This window comes from Thunnus maccoyii, chromosome 18, assembly GCF_910596095.1.
Source record: "Thunnus maccoyii chromosome 18, fThuMac1.1, whole genome shotgun sequence".
Lineage (NCBI taxonomy): Eukaryota > Metazoa > Chordata > Actinopteri > Scombriformes > Scombridae > Thunnus > Thunnus maccoyii.
In genome coordinates, this window is record NC_056550.1 from 8656364 (window position 1) to 8678337 (window position 21974).

The 21974-nt window shown below is 41.9% G+C and overlaps 1 protein-coding gene across 1 annotated transcript; it reads left to right on the forward strand.

The window, feature by feature from the left end:
- The first annotated feature begins 1233 nt into the window (after positions 1-1233).
- On the forward strand, positions 1234-20682 carry fscn1a (fascin actin-bundling protein 1a). The gene is made up of 5 exons (XM_042393606.1): positions 1234-2306; positions 14979-15135; positions 16490-16611; positions 17599-17766; positions 18246-20682. The coding sequence occupies exons 1-5, from the start codon at positions 1466-1468 to the stop codon at positions 18452-18454; spliced, it is 1497 nt and encodes a 498-aa protein (XP_042249540.1). The 5' UTR covers positions 1234-1465; the 3' UTR covers positions 18455-20682.
- Positions 20683-21974: the final 1292 nt, after the last annotated feature.

Genomic DNA, 21974 nt, shown 5'->3' on the forward strand with positions numbered 1-21974 from the left:
GTCTTCAATTTGCTTGTTTTATCTGACTAAGAGCCTTAAATATTAAGATATTCAATTTACTGTCATATATGACAAGAACAGACAGACAGAATAATCACATTTGAGAAGCTGGAAACATCAAATATTTGGCATTTTTGCTTGAAAACTGTCTGAAATGATCAATTGATAGAAAATAGTTGGTAATTGCTAATCAGCTAATTGTTGCAGCTGAATAATAATCAAATGATGGGTGCTTCAGCAGGATGGATACCTGTTGAACTTGACTCCTGTGGTTGAGGTTTGGTCTGCAAGTCCACCTGCAGCCCAGCAGCACAAAGGCATTCACACTCAACTGAGTTCTAATCTCTCTAATCTTTCACTTTCTTTGCATAGCGATGCAGGTATAAATAACGTGTGGGATGTAGATGAAGCACACAACTCTACCACACGCTCACACTCCCATCGCTCACTTTGCCTAAAGACACACAGACACCTGACCAGCATCCGTGTTAGAAAGAGTAGTAACACTCATGTCATGTCGAGAAACGAAGACTGAACTACTTCTGCTTGACCTCTGTATGTTTTTTTCCCACAAAAAGAGGCGTAAAAAATACTTGTGTGTGTTTGGGTGCACAGTTATGTACATGCACTGAGAAGATGCCAGTGTGATCTGTTTGGCCTCTTTGTTTATGGAACCGGGCCTTTCCTGCCCTCTGATGTGCGTGCTCTGTCCATGAATAGAGCTTTGTGTATGGACACACACACACCCCATCCTCATGATTTGAATGCTGAGTCCATCTGATCAGTTTGTCCCAGACAGAGATAGAAAGAGTGAGAGAGAGGCAGATTTGATATTATCAGTTGCTGAATGACAGATTCTCTATAAGTGAATGTGGATATTGAGGTAAATGGAGCATGTTTTTCTGTCTTCTTATTTTTTACAACACTTCTTCTGAGTTTAGAGGTGTAATTCCTTTTTTTCTTCTTTATCTGCATGCTCCTGATTTTACAAGGAGGTAGAGGACAGAAAAAGTGGAGGAGGAGAGAAAGGGAGAAAAAGTGGAACAAAGGAAGGATAAAAGGAGGAAATAATAGGGGACTTGATGAATTAACATAAACAAATTAGAGGTGTCAAACATCCGCAGAAAAGAGATAAAACTCCTGACACCTCAGCTCAGCTCCCAGATTTGTCCATCACAGTGGGGCGTGGCCTGCGCTGCAACGTCATTGATGGTTATATAGGCTGCAGCTGTGGCGGCGGGCTCGCGCTGATGAGACAGGCAGAGCACTGAGGACCGGCGGCGCGCGCTCACAGACTCCCACTCAGCCACACACACACACACACTCCCCAAACAAAGAGAAACACGCGAGGCAGCAGAGCATCCCACCCGTTCAGCCGCGAGCTCACTTACAGAACCGCCCCCCCTCCCACATCCCTCTCAGACAGAACCGGTCCGGTCCGAGGCTCGAACGCACAGAACCGACTATGACAACAAACGGAGCGAGTAACGGAACCAGCGACATGCTGCAGATCCAGTTCGGTCTGATCAACTGTGGGAACAAATACCTCACGGCGGAGACCTTCGGCTTCAAAATCAACGCCTCCGCCACGAGCATGAAGAAGAAGCAGATCTGGACTCTGGAGCAGAGCGGCGACGACTCCAGCGGGAATGTGTTCCTGCTCAAGTCACATCTGGGCCGGTACATCGCCGCCGATAAGGACGGGAACGTTACCGGAGACAGTGAGACCCCGGGCCCGGAGTGCCGGTTCATCATCACTGCCCATGATGACGGCCGCTGGTCCCTGCAGTCCGAACCGCACGGGCGCTACCTGGGCGGTACCGAGGACCGGATCATCTGCTTTGCGCAGACCGTCTCTGTGGCGGAGAAATGGAGCGTGCACATCGCCATGCACCCGCAGGTCAACATCTTCAGCCTGACGCGCAAGCGGTACGCGCACCTGAGCGACAAGGTGGACGAGATTGCCATCGACCGGGACGTCCCGTGGGGGGTGGACTCCATGATCACGCTGGTGTTCCGCGAGCAGCGCTACCACCTGCAGACCTCCGACAACCGCTTCCTGAGGAACGACGGCGCGCTGGTCGCCACGACGGACAAGAGCACGGGCTACACGCTGGAGTTCCGCTCCGGCAAGGTGGCGTTCAGGGACTGTAGCGGCAAGTACCTCGCACCCTCCGGGCCCTCCGGTACCATGAAGTCCGGCAAGAGCGCGCGCGTGGGCAAGGATGAGCTGTTCGTGCTGGAGCAGAGCCACCCGCAGGTCGTGCTCACCGCTGCCAACGAGAGGAACGTCTCCACCCGGCAAGGTGGGTGTGGTGGTCCGGTATGTGTGAGCTGCAGGCCCAGTGGCCTTCTGGGTGACTGTGTGGGTGTGTGTGTGTGTGTGTGTGTGTGTTGGTATCTCATGCATCCCTGGCAGAGGAAGGGTTAAAGTGATGGAATGTCAGACTGCATCCCCCCCTGCAGCCTCCCTCTCTTTCTATCTCACACACACACACACACACACACACACACACACACACACACACACATTAAAAAGGGTTGGATATGGGACATATATAGCCCACATATTCACACACAAAGCAGGCCTGTGTGTGTATTTATATGCTGAACTGTGGGCTGTTTGGCCAGAGTCCACATCTTCATATGAAAATCACTTCGAATTAAAAAAAAACACTGAAGGCCTGTAACATGTAACATCAATCACCAGACTGAAGATAAATCCATCACTTATTACCTCTACTTTTTATTTTACAAAGAGCTGATAAAAGCACACTGAATATTGTCCACGGTAGCTGGGGTGTTCTTGAGTTTTACAGACTACTGACATGAAAAGAGTGTAACAAAGAAGTGCAGACAGTCTTCAGGCCTGTTAGTGTTAACAGCATCATGTGCACGTGTGCCGTCATTCAAATGTAAAACAGCTCTAAACTGGAGAAAGGCTGAACTGGCAGAACAGCTCCACAGTTAGAGGAGGAGAAGGAGACACACACACACACACACACACACTTTATGCCTCGTATGGTGAGCAAGAGAGAACTCAAAAATGGAAAAATGTATTACATATGGTGAGTTCATGTTGAGGTTTTCTATCCTATAATCTATTCCTGAGCATTTCACTCCACTTAAAACCTATACTCATGTTCATATTAGTCAGAACTTTAAAATGCAGAACATCAGTCATCACCATGAATGCTAATGATCTCTCAAACAGAGCCTGAATCATCATTATTTTAGTTACACAGCTTTGACGTCATGGCAACCCAAAACCAAATGATCCCCTCAGTATATTTTCCTCCTGCAGCTGTATAATCAACCTGGAACACAAAGCTGAAATTAGAGCTTTTTGAGAGCAGCTGAAGTCTTCACACAGATTCATGCTTCTTCCTCTAGTTCAGACACATGACCTTTTGTTGATACATCTGGCTGAACCTCCACCTCTCATAACTGGTGGTCTATGTATCAGTAATTATTGGGTGGATACCTGCTCCAGGTGGACACACTCCAGACCTAATTATTGTTCTGTTATTCCCCTTTTTTTTCAGATTGGATCAGTGTGTTTTTGTGTGTGTGTGTGTGAGAGATAATTTTCTCCATGTGTGTCTGGTTCTCAGATGTGCGAGTGGGCAGAGATACAAGCTTGTCTCTCTCCACCTTCTTCCTTCCTTCCTTCCTTTTTTCCCTCACCCATCTCCTCCTTTCCTTCCTTCTCTCATTGTTCCTCCGTTCTTCTTTACATCTCTTTATGCCTTCTTCTCTCCCATCCTCCTCTCACTTCCCCCCCCCCCCCCCCCCCCGCTCCCCCCCCCCCCCCCCCCAAGCCTTCGGGCCTGGCTGCTGTGCGTCTGAAGTCATTATCAGTGGCAATTGGTGTCTAAATAAATGACCATCTTTTGTCTCTAAAAGGCCTTATAATTACAATATTTGAGGTCTTAGTGAGTGTGGGAATCATGCCCTTAACAACCTCTGTGAGTCAGCACAAAAAAAATTATTGATGGGTTTTTGGTAGAGACGAGGAGAACGAGTGAACACAGAGAGACTGTGGCAATGACTGTCTCGTGTAATGAATGATAGGAATATACAAATTGATGCTCTCTGAAGCATTAAATTAGCGTGCATGTGGTCAGATGAACACACTGGTGAGAATACTGTGCGGTTTAGTGGTTTTCCTCCTTCCTCATTAGAACGTTTGATCAGTCCTTCTTCTGATTTTCAGCTCCTGTCTCTCTGTCACACCCTGAGCCTCTCTGCTTTGTTTGTATGTCAAAGGAACATTTATCCGTTTTTCTCTTTCATCAGCTCCTTTTTTTTTACCCCTCAACTGGCACTCAGTCTCAGACACAAAATGGAGGCCAGTTTGTGGAGGGGGTTGAATAAAAAAAAAAAAGATCATGATTTTGAAACACGATTTAAAAACTGGCAGCTGATTTGTTGGAATTGGATGATGACATCCTCTGTAATGAGGGCATGTATTGCACTTTAATAATCCCCAAATGAAAAAATGTCATTGCTGTCTGTGTGTCAGACATTTTGCTCAATCACATTATTTCTTTCTCTCGTGGAGGGAAATGCCACAGCAGCATCCAGCTCACACAGTTGTCATGGATAAATGAGGCAAGAGAAGTGTGAAATTCTCAAATCATTTAATAGTAAATCAAAATGTAAATACAGCACCTGTCAACAGTTATGACACACATATATGACACACCTTCTCATTCAAGTGAATGAGAAAGTGTGTCATAACTGTTGACAGGTGCTGTGTTTACATTTTGATTTATTTCTTCTTCCTTTTTTAAGTTGGGATGTTTCATTATTTTGGACTGGAAACATTTTGTACTAACTGGCATTAAGTCACGTTTTATCAAGTCATTGATAAAAGTTTAGTTGCTAGGAAGATTCAAAACAGTTGATTTAATAAAAATCATGATTTGCAGCTTCAGATACGTTGATGCTCGCAGTGAAATGCTCATTTGGTGTGTTGCCTCCGTTCATGTTTGCTAGCTTACAGTCGTCGGCTTCTCGCCTTGGTTGGCGCATCATACATTTCTTTGCGTGTCACCGATCATGCCAAGTGTTGATCAATGAAATAGCCTGAAACTGGTGGCAGAAATGTGTAACATGTTTCCCGTGTGCACATCTCAAACAAAACTGGGGCTAGTTGACTTGTAAAAATGTTGTTCCAAAGTGATACTAGGGGTCAAAAACATCACAAGGTACCTTTTTTTTTTTTTTTTTTTTTTAAATAAAGCTAAAACCATCATTTATGTTCTGTCATGACAGGATGCCGTCTGTTTTTAGTGCTAAAGCAATCCCTGTCGTCATGTTACCTCATATTGAAATGATCTCAATGATTTCCACACAGCGAGTTACACTGTGATTTCAAATGTGGGAAAAAGAGAACTCGGTATCAGATTGGCGCTCAATATCTTGGATACCTTGAGATATCAGAGTTGGTATCTGGTAAGAAAAAGTTGGCTCGTTGCGTCTCTAATCAGAAGTCTGTTACTGGTTTAATGTCTTGCACAAGGAAACTTCTGCATCTTCCATGGGTACTGAACTCATGTCCTCCCTGCTCTGTCTGGCACTTATATCTGTCCATAATGAGTAGGAGGTCTGAATTTTTAGAGGAAGACCACGTTCAACCCGCCAACAACTGGGTCATTGTGATGTGAATTAAATGTTGAGTGGAATTAAACTGGCTCCAGATGTTTTTAAACCGACAGCTGCTCAACAGCTATCTGCTTGGCAGACCTGAGCCAAGATGGCGGCTGAAGTCGGCTGGCTTCCATTAGCAGCTGAGGTTTTCGATGAGAGCGGGCTCAAGTGGGTCAGTCCAAAAGCTGCTTTGTCCAATCAAAACTGTTGGTTTTGTGACTCACACTTAATTGTTGTTGATTGTGTTCACACACTTAAACTCAGTAAATCCAGTGTAGACACACATTCTTAAATGGAGCCATGATTTGTTGAGTGTGGCCGAAATGTTGAGACCCACTTTAGAGTATTTAAATGTACTCGTTCCCATTTATGTTCACATACAACTCTTCCGTAAAGTAAAAATGTAACTGTTTCTACCAGCTTGTTAAGTTTTGTAGTTTCAGCTACAGTTTATATTATTTTACCTTCCAGGTGAATTGTAGAGGTCAATCTGTGTTGAGGTCACTTGGGTAAGACGGGAAGTCAGACAGGTTTCTCTCAGGTCAGTTTTTTAAATGTACTATGTACATGGAAGTTGAAAACCTCTCTGATTGCTTGTGTTTTTTCATGGACTTGTAAATGTGTGGCCTGCATCTGCAACAGTAGAAGTAGTGAATAAAATGTCATAACAGATGAAAAATGAGACCCAAGTAGTCCAAAAATAACCTCACCTTAGAGGAATTCAACTGACCTTTCTCAAACAGTGACTCTGATATTCTAAGATCATTGCAGTTTATCATGAATTATGGGTTTGTTATTGTGAATCCAAGAGGAATTCATTTTTGGACATGAATTGTGATGCTCCCCGCAATTCTTCAGTATCATTTACTTTTTCTGCTGCCCACATCTAGTTTCTGCTTCGGTAATCACAATAAAGTAGTCTTTTAATTAGCCAACATGTTGACATTACTTCATATGTGCCAGTTTTATGACACTATGAAGTGTGATTCTCAAACGCAATGGATAAGTCTGTAATTTATGAATGTCAAACAAACTTGAACCCATTAAATTCAAACTAATTAAAAAGCATGACATGTAGGGAACCAATAGAAACAAGCCTTATTTTCTGTCTGATAATTAGATAGAGTACTTTATTTATCTTCAAAGGGAAATTTCAGAACTATTAGATACACATTACAGCAGCTCTCACATTTCTGCTGTTCTCACATTCATAATTGCTATTAATCTGACCCCGTGCTGTTGGTTGTTTCCTGACTGTAACATCCTCCCTCCCTTATACTTGGAAAAGGAGATGGTCACAAAGTCCCTGAGAGACTGTTTAATGACCCTTTTATATGGACTGAGACACCATTATCAGTCTGTTAGCCTGGAGCTCAATGGCCTTTTAACCCCCCTATTGTGTTAGAAAACGGTTTACACCTTTAATGTTCACAGGTCAAATTTGACCTGTGTTTGAATTCATTTAACTAGCACTGAAAAAAACACAAATTGTCATCCAGTAAAATGTTTTATCTGCTAAGTGACTTATTATTCATCCATAACCATAATATATATACTTACTTCGATATTTTATGTACCTTAGACCACATTTAACTTACAATGTGCAAACCGTTTTTAGTTTAAAATAGGCACAATTTATCTATTTTATTGCTTCTGATGAACAGACAAATAAGACCATGAGATGATCTGATGAACAAAATAATTCCCCAGATAACTTCTTTATATTTTTCTATATGTTAAAATGAGCAATTATTGTTATATCTGTGTTATGGGTCAAATTGACCACACATACTTCCCCATGAAAAAAGGAGAAAAGTCCATTTAATTTCCAAGACATGTTATATTGGTCAATCATACAACAAGTGTCATCTCTGGCCGTGTGTGTGTATGTGTATGTGTGTGTTGTGCCAGGTGTGTGGTGATATGAGAAATAAAGCGCAAGAAAGCCACAGCCTACATACTGCTAAACAGTGTGTGTGTGAGTGAAAGAGAGAGTCGGGGGGGTCATATTTGCTGTGTGCCACTCTACAATCGAATTCAAGTCAATACTCTTTCTTGGCATGAAACATAATTTTAATATTATTTCACAATATTATTATACTATTTTTCATTACTATTATTTTTTTTTTGTTGTAATTTTTGTTATTGATGATGGTTTGGAAACATTTACTATATATTTCTCTGCATAAATAACACATAATTACTACCGGGTCAAATTTGACCCGTAACACAACAGATGTAACTTTTTTTTTTTTTTTAAAAAAAACCAAAAACATCAAAATGTGTTTTATTGTGTTTAATAAGCCATTGTAGAGGATGTGATGAAGACTTATTTTGATCAGAAAAAATTAAAAGTATGTTCCACACATCTAAACTTAAATGGGTCAAATTTGACCCGAACACAATAGGAGGGTTAAGTGGCCTGTTCTGCCACTACACTGTTGTGCAAGTGTGAGTGAACACTGAGTGCTGGTTTCTAGATGAAATGGATGAGAGCCCATCATGTCCTGTTGGCTCATGGTGTGACCACTGAGTGCTGACTGCTCTCTGTAACGTATCCTCCTCCCTGCGTCTGGCTGCAGAGAAGCATCTAATTGTATATCTGGTCAGGCTGTGATTCCTGTTGGGACTGGACTGTTTTTGTGACAAATAATTACTCACCTGAATAACTGTGAGAAGGCAAAATCCTGATACCATCTGTTACTATGGCAATAAGGCAGTACACCCTGAATGTTTCTGGCTACATCCTGTGACTAACAACCAGCCCGTCAACTGGAAATTGGATTTACAAGACTTTGGTATGAATGCATGAAGCCCCCCCAAGTCCACTAAAACATGACTAAAACCACATGAAAAGATTTAAAATACCAAGCAAAATACCAAAGACTCAGATCACACTTTTAAAGGAATAGTTCAACATTTGAGAAGATGGGCTTATTCACTTTCTTGTTGGAGAAAAGTCCATGCAAGTGTAAAAATGACACGTTATGTGTGGACTGTTTCTTGGCCAAGAACAGTGACTCCCTGACCTGACCAAGAGGCACTTTATCCCTCATAAAACCACAAATTGCTGATTTCACTCTTTGGTTTTTGTACAGATTAAACAAACACGATATAACATGTTATTTGTAGAGCTTTAGAGTTGCTGTTAGGCAGGTTTTGCTACAATTTGACAGAGACAGACTAGCCTTTTGTCTGTGCTTTCTTCTCTTTCTTTCTTCCTTTTGTCTTTATGCTAAGATAAATTTACCAGCTGCTGGCTGAAGATTCATATTTAGCATATAGAAATGAAAGTTGAATTGATCTTGACATCTAACAAGGCAAGAAAACAACAATTCTGAAAACTATTCATTTTAATAACTGACTTTTTTTTAGGTTACAGTTGTTAAACAGCCGCTCTGTGTTCAGGTTACTGTTGGTAACCAGCTCAAACTATGCAATTCATTCAGATTTGTCATAAAAATCACACATGTTAGATATATTTGTCACAGTTAACACTGGTCTAAGCTCAATATAAAATAACCTGAGAGGAGTGCTGACTGTTTTTACAGACTCTAGAAAACACATTTTCAACATTTTCATCAAATCTGGGTTGCAATCAGGCTCTAAATCATGTATTGTGCAGTGTTTGCTTAGAAGGATAAGAGGATAGGAGGGTAACTGTGACTCCATGTTGTGTCTGGCCATGAATCAGCCCTGACACCCTTTCTGTAGCCTTCACCCCCCCCATGCTGGCAGGAAATGAGACACACAGCTTTGACCTTGGCTGGTGCGTGTTAATCCCTGCAGCGTAAATGGTCTACAACACATGAACACACTTGATGCACAAGCACACACAACACACAAAAGAGGGGAAGTAATTAATTTATGCATCCTTGGTAGTGTTCACCGGCTGTGACAGAATGTGCAGACTGTAATATGTTTATAGACCCTCAGCATGTTTGTGTTTTTAGTCTGTCATCATGTGTGTGTGTGCGTGTGTGTGCACGTGCGTGCTGGGAGTGTGCCAGGGAACCTCTCCCCCTTCATGTCGTCTACTTTTATTATAGGTTCGGCTTCAGCTGGCCTCCAGTGTGTCATTCTGCTACTCTCTGGGTGTGTCTCCACATAATTGCCCACTAACTCACAGTCCAGCAGTGCGTCATGGTCAGTTTTTGCATCACACTGAACACAGGAAGGGTTTGAAATTGATTTGCCAAAAGATTTGGGACATCCTCAGGCATAACAAGTCTGCCCTCATTTGAGGTTTTTTTTTTTTTTTGCATTTGTTAGAGGAAGTGGGAGTCTTGATGTGGTCTGGTCTGGTGTTTTCCAGTTTGTCCATACTGTATGAGCTGTTTTAAGTGAGCACTGTATTCAGTGAGTAGGCTGGCTGGCTGGCTGGTCATACTGTGTGTGTGTGTGTGTGTGTTTGGATCAGAACAAAGGTTGATGGTCTGGCTCCCTGTTTGTGCCCCAGCTGGTCGCCTCCTCAGTCAGGCTCACTAAACAATAGGAGACACACAAACACCACGCACACACACAATTGAACTTGATACAATTGCGTTCGTTCACAGCAGGACCGGTGCTGGCTCACAGTAACCGAGGCCAACAATCTGTGCCTGCCGCCATCAGGCTGAATGAGGTGGGAGGGGTGGACAGAAAGATGGAGGGGTTGTTTTCAAGAGCTGGACTCTCTGTGTGTGTGTGTGTGTGTGTGTGTGTGTGTGTGTGTGTGTGTGTGTGTGTGTGTGTGTATTTTGCTCTGTATTTGGTGTGGTTTGGGAGGATCCTGTATGCGTGGTCACATCTTTTGCTGTGGTTGGTGTGGTGTGCAGACCCTCTTCCCTCCTCCTCCATTAACCCTGTGAGCTTCACAGACTCATCAGTGCAGATGTATGTGGCTGTATAATAAACTCTCTCTCACACACACACACACACACACACACACACACACACACACACACACACACACACACACACACACACAATCATAGATGAATCCTAACAGTCATCCTCAGCCTCTCTCTCTGGGTCACAGCTGAGGCTCCACAGGCCTCAAGCCGACTGTTGTTTCTCTTATATTTTCAGGTTGTGTGTGTGTGTGTGTGTGTGTGTGTGTGTGTGTGTGTGTGTGTGTGTGTGTGTGTGTGTGTGTGTACACACCAATATTTTTCTTTCCATGTGATAACTTGTGACCAGTTTCAAGGCGTGTGTGTGTGTGTAAAAATGAGACACTAATCCTCTGACTGTTGTTCCTCATCTCATTTCCTTCAAAACTTTCAGGTTTGTACATTATATTGACTGGATGAAATGAACCATATTTGACAGCACCTCTCCCACATAAATTCAAATGAATTTATTAAAAGGTGTCACCAGCTCAATGGCAGACCCTGTTGTGCAGTTCAGCATGCAAAGTCTTTGTAGTTAGTTTCCTATTTATTGTCATATTGTGCAATGCACGTTGGTTTTCCACCAATCTTGTGTGAGAAACTAACATTGCAAGGATGAGTACAGAGTTTATTGAGTTATTTTATTGAGATAATTTTATTTTACAACAATCAAAGAGTTATTCTTCAAGATAAAAATGTCCAAATTCAGATTCCAGTTTCTCAAATGTGAATATTCAATAAAGTGAATATGTTTGGGTTGTGGATAAAATAAGACATTTAAACCTCTGGGCTCTGGGAAACAGTGATCCCCATTTTTTTTACCATTTTCTGGATCAAACAGCTAATCGATTAATGGAGAAAATACTTGACAGATTAATTCATTAATCATTAGTTGCAGCCCTGGTTTAGTTAGTGAATGTCTCGGGTGCATACTGGATATTTTTGATGCTTCCTGCCCACAGTCAACATCTTTAATTTTACAGTTTCTTGCCAGAAAGTATTGAGTGTTTATTGACTTTACTCCTGATAAATTACATCATCAAATCAATAATTGTCGATGTTGGGACGTTGTAGATCCAGGATTTTTAAAATGGATTTCTCGTCACAGCATTTATGAACATTTTTGCACATAACTGGACTTGAATTTTGAATTATTAAAACAAATGTTGTGGTTTTGTGCAGGTTTGGTGGAGGTAACTCTGGGGAGTGTTTATAAGCAGATAGCATTTAAAAATTGAAGGTCATAACTAACTTTATGCTGATGATTATTGTGATTTATAGTCTTATAGTCTACTTATATATAAGTCCAAGTCACTGAGTGATAAACTGGTAACCTTTAGAGAATGGGTGCTTTATGTTTGAGGTTTTAAATAAAGTAAAAACAGATGATTTTTTCCTTCTTTTTTTTTTGTAACATGTTGGAATAAGCTCCTTCAAGTTGTAGGTGAGTCACTAATCCCGCTGTAAGTTCGTTGTGGAGAGAATCACTCAGCAGATGTTTTACGCTCTCTCTCGCCTGCCACAGTAATGAATGTTCTCTGCTGTGCTACTGTACGGAGAATCTGTTGGCCGACCAGGAAGCAGTGAGGATTAGAGCAGAGTTTAGAGATGTGACTGATTCTGGAGTCTGACCCTCTTCTCTCCTCATTTTTCCTCCTCTAGTCCACCTCTAACGTGTTCCTTCAAACCCTCTCTGTCTGTAGCTGCTAAATTTACATTTCATCTTCTTTGACCATGTGGTTCCCATTAAGGCCAGTTATATTTTCCTTTACAATTTTGTGTGTGTGTGTGTGTGTGCTACGAGCATATGTGTGCACATGTGTACATCCCCACATATTTCTGCAGAAACTCAATCTGTCCACAGAGGCCAGAGCTCCTGAGTTGACTTTAGTGGGCACTCGACAGGAGCGAGTATTGTGTGTTTCTTTCTTTCTTTTGTTTTTTTTTCTGCACATAAAATGTGAGCAGTAAGTCTTCAGCGACTAACACTTACGTAATACTTGCTCTGTGGTAACACAGACTCGACTGGGATCTTGGTTATTTTCAATATAAAGTACATCTTTGGCTTCAGTTTGTTTACAGCTTGTGTTGAGACATCATGTGTTGTGTAAAGGGAAAGAGGAGTAATCACCAAGGATACTTTGAAACTGTCAGGGATTGTCTGAAAATTATTGGTTGGGGACATGGGAACTGCATGTTTCGACTTTTAAAAAAATCAAGGCCCTCCTCATGAATATTTTCTAGGACTCTTCACTCCATGATGTCAAAAATAACAGGGACTATTGATTCAACTGATTTCATCATTAAAGGGGAACTGTTTTTACACATCAGTCTGTTTACAGGTCTTGGGGAGTACTGCTGCACACGTGAAAAGTTCTATATATTTAGTCTGATAAATTGCCTCAAGTGACATAACTTGATTTGAGTTGTCATCATTTGAATTATGATGGGCTAAAAGACAGGATTGCTGTCCTATGCATATGGCAAAGCTTACCTTTTTATGAGCCATTGCACAAACTCATTTGTAACTATTTAATCACTTTTCTACAATAAATCTTTCAAGCAAGGCTGAACTAAAGAAATTAAAGCCACCTTCCCTCATGCAAAAACAAAAAACACATACCCCTCCCTTTCTGACTCCAATTCCCCCCCCAAATAATTTTTGTACAGTCCCTTACTAGACATCTTTGTTCATCAGTTTTATGATGATTAGTTCATGCCAGGACTTATTTTGGCATAAAATATCATGACCAGTTGTTTTGTTTTGTTTTTAGGGCAGATTTTCCCTGTAATGTAATCAGCGTGACCACACTTGAGCCAGTTGTGGGGCTGCAGAGAACAAGAAACATGGAAAAACTGAGATGTAGAGGGGGGGTGGGGTGGGGTAGGGGGTTGCCACACATGAAATGGGAGACGGAGAGGCAACACATGAGTGCCTCGGTTTGTTTTCTCAAACACATCTTTCTTTCTCTCTTGGTCTCGTTCCCTCTCTCGCTCTGCACACATTTACACAGCAGGCCAACAGACAGTCTCTCAATCCGGCCCTCTGGCTATAGGCCCATCGACGCCATGACCTCATCATATACAATACCATGTATTGTGCTGCATTTAGTGTGTGTATGTGAGGGGAGCGGTACACTGTAGGGTTGTGTATGTCTTCATCCTATAGTTGACTCATGTTTGTTTACCTCTTTGTTGCTCTTAAGTGCCTGAGTGGGGTTGATGTGATTTTTAATGAGGTCTGGTGTTGTGTACACATACAGTGGGGTGAACAGATGCACACACACACACACACACACATACACACACACACACAGAGTAGCCTTTTGAACTATAGATTTAAAATGACTGTAATTAGAGCTGTTACTGTCCTGATAATTATTTTCATTATCAACTAATGTCATTTATTTTCTCCATTAATCGAGTCTATAAAACATCACAAAATAGCAATAAATCACTGTCGAATGTTCCCAAAAACTCCAGGTGGTGTCTTCAAATTGCTTGTTTTGTTCGACCAACAGTCCAAAACCCAAAGATGATTAATTTACAATGATTTAAGAGAGCAAAGCAGCCAAAGATCCCCTCTAGACATGTTTAATATATAAAAAGTCTGCTTTGAGTCATAATTTGTGTCTGATATGGTTTTACCACAACAAGTTCAATTAACTAGTTAAAAATGATTGAAAGCACATCTACTACTTCTCCCTCATTGGAAAATACTGAATCTATTAATATGCAGATAATCAATATATAGAATAAATACTATTCTCAGTGTACGTGTGTGCACTGGACGCTTCAAGTTTCCACATCAGACTTGTGTAAGTTGTATAGTGGACCATGATTGGCTAGTTGTGATGTCACAAATCATGCTCATGTGCAGATTTAAGGTTAATACAGAGAAACTTCCCTTTAGCTCTTCACAATAAATGTGGAAACATCCTTCAAACTCATACATAGCATATAGATTGTTCTGCACAGGAAAGGTCAAACATCCAAGTACAATAAGTAAAAGATCATTTTTGAGTGGAGAGGGACTTTAAATAATTAACTGATGATTAAAATTGTTGCAGATTAATTTTATATTGACTGATTAACTGATTCATGTTAGATGGCTGTTTTGTGACCGTCCACTATGACGACTAATCCTTTGAACTATATTGGGGTCTGTCTGGACTATGACAGATGTGTGTGTGTGTGTGTGTATGCGCAGCTGTGTGAAATCCTTCACTAATCCAAGCTGTCTGATGTTGCTCATTTAGTGCGTCTGATCCTGACCACAGGATCTGTGTGTGTGCGTGTGCATCTGGACTGTTGCTTGTTAGTCTTCATCTTCATGCACATTCCTCAGTCTGCGGCTATTTGCCGCCCTGACATGTGCGTTGGACTCATGACTGACCTACTGGCCTGTATTTTAGCTAACCTCTCCTCCTCCAACCATCTCACCTTGCCCAGGTATGGACCTGTCAGCCAATCAGGATGAAGAAGGGGACCAAGAAGTCTTCCAGGTGGAGATCTGTCGTGAAAACAGGAAGTGTGCGTTCCGGACCGCCGCTGGGAAATACTGGACCCTCACTGCGAACGGCGGCCTGCAGTGCACCGCCTCCACCAAGTAAGCATCACACATATAATTACATCTGAAACTCAAGATTCACCACAAACACACCTGCTTCAATCTGTCAGCGTGTGTGTGTGTGTGTGTGTGTGTGTGTGTGTGTGTGTGTGTGTGCTCACCTCTCAGAAGCAGTGATTGTGTGTGTTGATCATGGAGAACCTGATACTGGTCTGTCACAGCTCTTAGTCTGTTGTTCTTTCTGGTAACTTGAGCTGTGACATGACTTGAGAGTTTTGTGTGTATTGGATGTGTGTGTGTGCAGTGGGGGGTGATGACAACGTGTGTGTGCGTGGGAGGTGAAGAGTGAGTGCGCTCATGTCACGGCAGTGGTATGTTGTGGGAGATTGACTGCATTTGTGCGCAACCTCAACCTGTAGAGTGATTTTCTTTTATGTGCAGTGGTTCTGTCCGTCCACTGCTGCCTCTTAACCCCCTGACCTTTGACCCTGAGCTCCTGGTCGCTTCCCTGTGAGGCCCCAGATAGATTTAGGAGCAGAGGCTCAGGCTGCTCTCATAGCTCGTCATCTTTCAGCTCTAAGCATAGTACGTGGTTCTTTTTATTAGTTTTTATGATGATCTTTTGTTTAGATTGTGTTTAAATCTCTGTTTTATTGATGCAGAGAATGAGTGCGGTGCTCAATAGAAGCTGCAGATGTACAGTCATAAAGCAGTTTACAAAAGTTATACAGATCCAATAAGTTAATCTGATCCAATATCAGGAGGGTCAGAGAAGCATGTGTCCTGAATTAACTTTTGGGGGGGGGGGGGTCTCACAACAGTCCATTTCGTTAAGATAAGAGAAAGCAGAGATGGTCATTGACACAAAGGGGTCACACAGCCGAGCGCTCGGCAGGAAGTTTGCCGAATTCCTCTATCACATTCTTGAGATTTGACTCGCTTCACTCCTCCTTAGATTAGACCACAAAAATCTTCTTCTCGAACCAAGTCCTCTTGCGGTTTCCAACTCTGAGAGGGAAACGTTTAGGAGAATGTGTCAGATCTTCCCTGATTAAAGGTAACAAGGCAAGAATGATTGAGGAATGTTGAAGCTAAACTGGAAAATAAACCTTAATCTCTGCCAAGTGAAAGGATTTCACAAGCTGCTTTATTTAACTTAACTAAAGACAAGTGAAGCTTATCCCTCTAGCCTGAGCTTACCTATCCAATTACCCAACAATTACTTGAGCTCTGGATAAAACAGCTGTAGCTTTCTAAAAGGAGAGCTGAATGTTAATGTGTGTGTGTGTGTGTACACTTGACACTCATGCAGGTGTGCCACTGGATATCTAACTGCCATGTAAATGTGATTATCTCTCATGCCTTTACTTTCCCTGCCTCTCTCTGCGTGTAGGTCGGCTAATTGCTACTTTGACATTGAGTGGCGTGGGAAGAGGCTGACTCTCCGGGCTGCTAATGGGAAATACGTCGCCGCCAAGAAAAACGGCCAGCTAGCAGCCACCATCGACTCTGCCGGTCAGTTTGATTTGTTGATCCAGCCGTTCAGACCATGACACGTAGCAAACGGATTCACTTTTCAGCAGCAGTGGAGGAATGTCAGTAAAGGAATTAAATCATGGCTAAATGTTCCAGTTGTTCCTGGGCCTCAAAAGCTTCAGCGCTTCGGAGCAGAGTTACATAACGTAGCGTCGTTGTATACTTTGGGGATTCAGCTTTGTTGATGTCTTTGTTTATTCTTTTGCAATGTTCTCGCTGTGTTTCTTAAGTTAATCATGTTGATTGGAAACATCATGAGAAAACTCCTGACTATGCAGAACACTTCTGCCCAGATTTCCTAAATGTTTAGTCAATGACGAGCCTGCAGAATGAACCCAAAATATCAAATCAGAAAGGTGTGGTTTTCACTAACTGTGTGCCAACAGTGAAAAGATCTCTAATAATTCTGGACAAAAACTAATTACCATGCCTACATATTGATTTAAGTTGAGGCCATGCAAATTGAACTTGTTCCCAATTCATCCTTACTTAATAGCACCCGACTATTGCAACACAGAGTTATCAAAATGCAAAGTGAGGACTTTGTTTGGCTTATCAGAGTAACTGTTTGCTGACTGGATGCTTGTGTCTTGCAGTAATGAAAACAGATCAGAAGATGCTCCAGTTATAAAGTTGGCTCTGGGTGCTGGCATGGTGGATGAAAGCTGACGCTTTTGCTTTGTGCTGCACTTTCTGACGAGGGTCTGTTAGCTGTTAGAATTTTTTTTTTTTGACACAAGTTGCTTCTCATACATGGTTTTTAGTGAGAAATATAAATAATCTGTCCTCTTAGTTTAAGCAACCAAGTTTCAAAAATGCCCTAATTGCCCTTGCAAAGCCAGTATTAGTGTTTGGGATGATTTTAGATATTAGCATATGGTGAAATTAACAGTTTAAGTTGTCATGTCTTTGCAGTAGTTGTTACACTTTGACACTTATACATCTATTTATTCACTGTGTCTGCAGGAGAGTCTGAGGAGTTTATCATGAAGCTGATTAACCGCCCGATCATCGTGCTGCGTGGGGAGCATGGCTTCATCGGCTGCAGGAAGGTGACGGGGACGCTGGACTCCAACCGCTCCTCCTACGACTACTTCACTCTGGAGTTTAGAGATGGAGCCTACAGCCTGCAAGGTCAGTTTAAATTGAAGTGTTTAGCTGACAGCAGGTAGAGGGTCCAAACAGAACACAATGACTGAGTCACAGGTTAGCTGTTTCATGTTGACTGTTACATGTGCAGCAGCAGTACACAGCTGGCAGATAGGTTGTTTGTCAGAGCATGGGGGGGAGGGGCTCCTGCAGGCATACAAGGGATTAAAATCATTTATTCTCTGAGCGATGCTCATTATGGACTTAATCATGGGGCGTTGGTGCCAAAAAGAGGGATTTGATTTGGATAATTTTACTCCCTTCACATTACGTAATTCAAACAAAGCAGTTTTAAGCCGAACCTTTTGTTCCCTCCCTTTCCATTTTCACACCCTTCTGCCATGTTTCCAACACACAATATCTCCATCTACGCCCTTGTGTCACACCCTTGCACCTTTTTCTCAATCTCCTCTAATCTTCTCTAATCCATCCTTTCCTCCTGTATTTCCTTTCTCCCCCTGCAGACTCGACTGGTAAATACTGGATGGTGGGTAACGAGCAGTCGGTGGTGAGCAGCAGCGACACGCCTGTCGACTTCCTCTTCGAGTTTTGCGACTACAACAAAGTGGCCGTCCGCCATGTTGCTGACGGCAAGTACCTCCGCGGCGACCACGCCGGTGTGCTGAAGGCCAACGCCGACGACCTGGAGACCGCCACGCTCTGGGAGTACTGAGGGAAGGGGGGGAAAGCACGGCAGCGTGGATGCGGTCGCCCACTGCTGCGATGCTGATGAATGAAGTGCGGCGACGCAGCACAGCAGCACCACCTGTCCATACATCTACCTACCCACAACTCACACTACCCTTTCCCTTCCATTCCTTTATATTATAGCCTGTACTTATGACTTTATTTGTTGATAAACTGCACAGAGAGAAGAGGAAGGATGGAAGAAGAGGGAAGGAGACACTTCTTTCTCTCCTGCCTCCCTTTCCTTCCTCTTTATCTACCTATCCCTCCCTTTCTCAGCTCTGCTCTGCAGTGCCGACCTTTATCTGTTGCCATAGTTACCACGGGGCTGTGCACTTTTCTGCTCCGATCTGGTTCGCTGCTCAACCTGTCACTCACCCCCCATCCTCGCCTTACGATTGGGCCCCCTTCTCGCTCAGCCGGGCCATCCTATCTCCCAGAGCAGAGCTACGTTTAAAGCCCCTCCTCTCTGAGTTAACCCCTCGTCTTTCTACTTGTCTCTATTGTCTGTGTGAGCAGCACATGGTGGCAGTATTTATGGTGTCTGACCTGGTGTGGTAGATCTGTTTCTACCTGATCGAATCTAAAAACTGATCCAAGACTGGGTAAAGTCTGCTTCAGCTGCTTCCTTCCAGCTGGAAATAAAAGATCAAGAAAGTGGGTCTGTTTTTTGTGCGGTTTGGTTGAGTAGAAACAGATTTTCTGTATTTGTGTGGAAGCTTCTATCAGATCAGGCCTCGTATGTTTGTTTCTGGAGCAGGCCCTGTTGCCTCTGTGTGATGACTATGTGATATAACTGGAGTGGATCTGATGATGATGATAAAGATATCGAAGATAATGTACCTGACGGGTTTAATCTCACTCTTCATCTCAACTGTAAAATATTCAAATGTAAACCAGTTTCCTGTGTTGTTCTCTAGCTGTGTTCTCATTGGTTGGCAGGGAGTCTGATTCTCCTGGACCAAACAGGACGTAGGAAGTTAAAACACATGTCCTCCTTCCCCCTCCACAAACCTATTGTCCCGAGAACAGTATAAAGCAAATTTAAAAATAAACACTGTGCAGTCACTTATGTTTACTGCACTCACCTGTCTTACTGGAAGAAAAAGCACTTGCTAAAACACACAGTTGGATTCATTTCTTTTTCTATGTCCAAGGCACAGACATTATCATGGGTGGGCGTTCAGTAGGTAGCCATAGCAACTGGAGTGAAATGATTTATAGACCCTTATGAAAGCTGCTTTTTGAATCCCTCGACCAAACATAAACCTCAACCTTTATCTCTAGACCAAACCTTTGATACTGGATTAACAAACCATCTCAGTCACTCGCACACAACTGACAAAACTGGAACCTGGTGCTACTGACTCACTCATAACATGTTCAGATATGTTACCGTCACCTGTCGAGCATCTCACATACTGTCTGGACCAACAGATCAACAAATCAAGAGAAACATGTGTGCATGAGATTAGGAATCTGCTTCTTTTTTGGTTTTAGTTTCAGTCTGAACTTTGAGCAGTGTCGTGGCAGCCTTTTCAATGAGATATGATTAAATCTTATTTCTTTGTGTTGGATGTTTCTGACTCATCAGTGAAGGTGAGGAGAAGATAAGTTTTTTTGTTTTTTTTTCCTTCTAAAAAGAGAAGCAAACTTGTCTTTCTGCTAAATTTGTCTTCTATTTGACTGAAATATTTTCTGTTATGCAGTCGTGTAGCACATTGCTCCCATGAGTCCTCACTACTTTGATTCTCTACCCTTCAAACATTCCTCTGATGTGGGAATCAGTATGGAAAACCAATCATTGTAGTCCCATGAAATGATACATGATTGTAGCCAGCTCCTAACAACATCCGTCCCATTTTTTCTATCTGAAGTTTAGTCCATTTTTGCAATGAAGGGTTGAGAATCTCAAGCGAATGAAAGGAGCGGTTATCCTCGGAGAAACTGTCTCCAAGGTAACCAAGTCCAAGGCTTAGACAAACGGATGTGGAAGGGTAAACATGTGGTAATGACTGTGCCTTACTCTTGAGTTTTTGGGCAGTAGGAAAATAAAAGATTTAAAAAAAAAAGTCCACATCTTTGCTTTGTATAACTGGAAATTCCTTTTGTATTATTATTTTGTATAATTTTTTGATATTGTGGATTAATCTCTCTCGTGCCATTGGTTCACCTGAAATCCAACGACCAATAAAACTGGGATTTGGAATGCTACACGTCTCTTTTATTGTTTCATCTTGGCCTTGCTTGGTGAGTTTCACTAGAATCCTGGTGTTCCCCATATGAAACTACCATTAAGATTTTTTTACATTTAGTTTAAAGAGTCCCAAAACACATAGAGAATACATGCAGTTTGCAATGAACTTAACTGAAGCTCTGTCACATTAAGTCCAGGTTGACTATACATAAATTTGACCTTTAGCTAAGCCTACATAGTTGCTGTTGCCTGATAAGCTTTCTGTTCTTGCACGATACATAAACATTGATAACAGTGGCAATTCACTGTCAAAATTCTTAGTATTTTTTTAAACAATAGGTCCTTGATTTCAGACTGAGATAGACAAAAGCATCTTTTTATTTCTAGCTAGCAACTGTCAATTTTGGCAGCTGAAATGACAGCTGTCGCTAGCAGATTCTTTTCAGCTGTAACTATCTAATTAAGCCAATGTTAGCTCCATGAGTTGGTTGAAAAGCCTCTTTGTAACTTTGCAATGTTTCCAACTGCCCTGTTTTAAATCAAGAACTCTGTAAAATGGTCTTAAATATGCAATTAATGGCTACATACATGATATCATGCTAAAAGGCTGAGGCTAAAGCTACATGTCCCAAAAAGTCCTCACCAGTTGATGCTCCATTTAGAAGACTAATATAGACTTTATAAGACTAATATAAATAAATATGAACAGCATTATTTTTGTATTGCAGTGTAGATCTGGTGTCCTAATGTTAGTGTTATGAGTATGTGTATGAAAAATGTAAGATGTCACTATAACAACATTGCTAGCTTACATACTTGGACAGAGGTAATAGGTTAATGATTTATTGTCTGTATTTTCAAACAGCATGTTCACTTTTATGAGAAAATAATGTAGCATGAAATGCTTCTGCATAGCTGTGGAGGTAACGCTAGGTTACTATTGTGGGTAATATGCTTTTAGCCAGACTTGCTACGTTTGCAGTTTTTGTTAGAGCAGAACAACACACCATTGAATCCATTCCTTACACTTTTGCTCTTCTATTTTTGGTTTAGATGGTAAAAAAAGAAACCACCATCAAAATTCTTCATAAATGGACTATATAAAGGGTTTGATTACTGCAGGCCCTTTGCACATCATTTCAACATGAAGAGAAACACAAAGCTTGACAGACTGCCAGGCCTCACAGTTACACAGTCATTGTTCAGGAGAGGGGTTTAACTAACGGTCAAATGGAAAAATACAGACTTTTTGTGCATCATTGTGCACATTATCTTTCAATTCAACATGAAATTTAGGTATTTGAGGAGA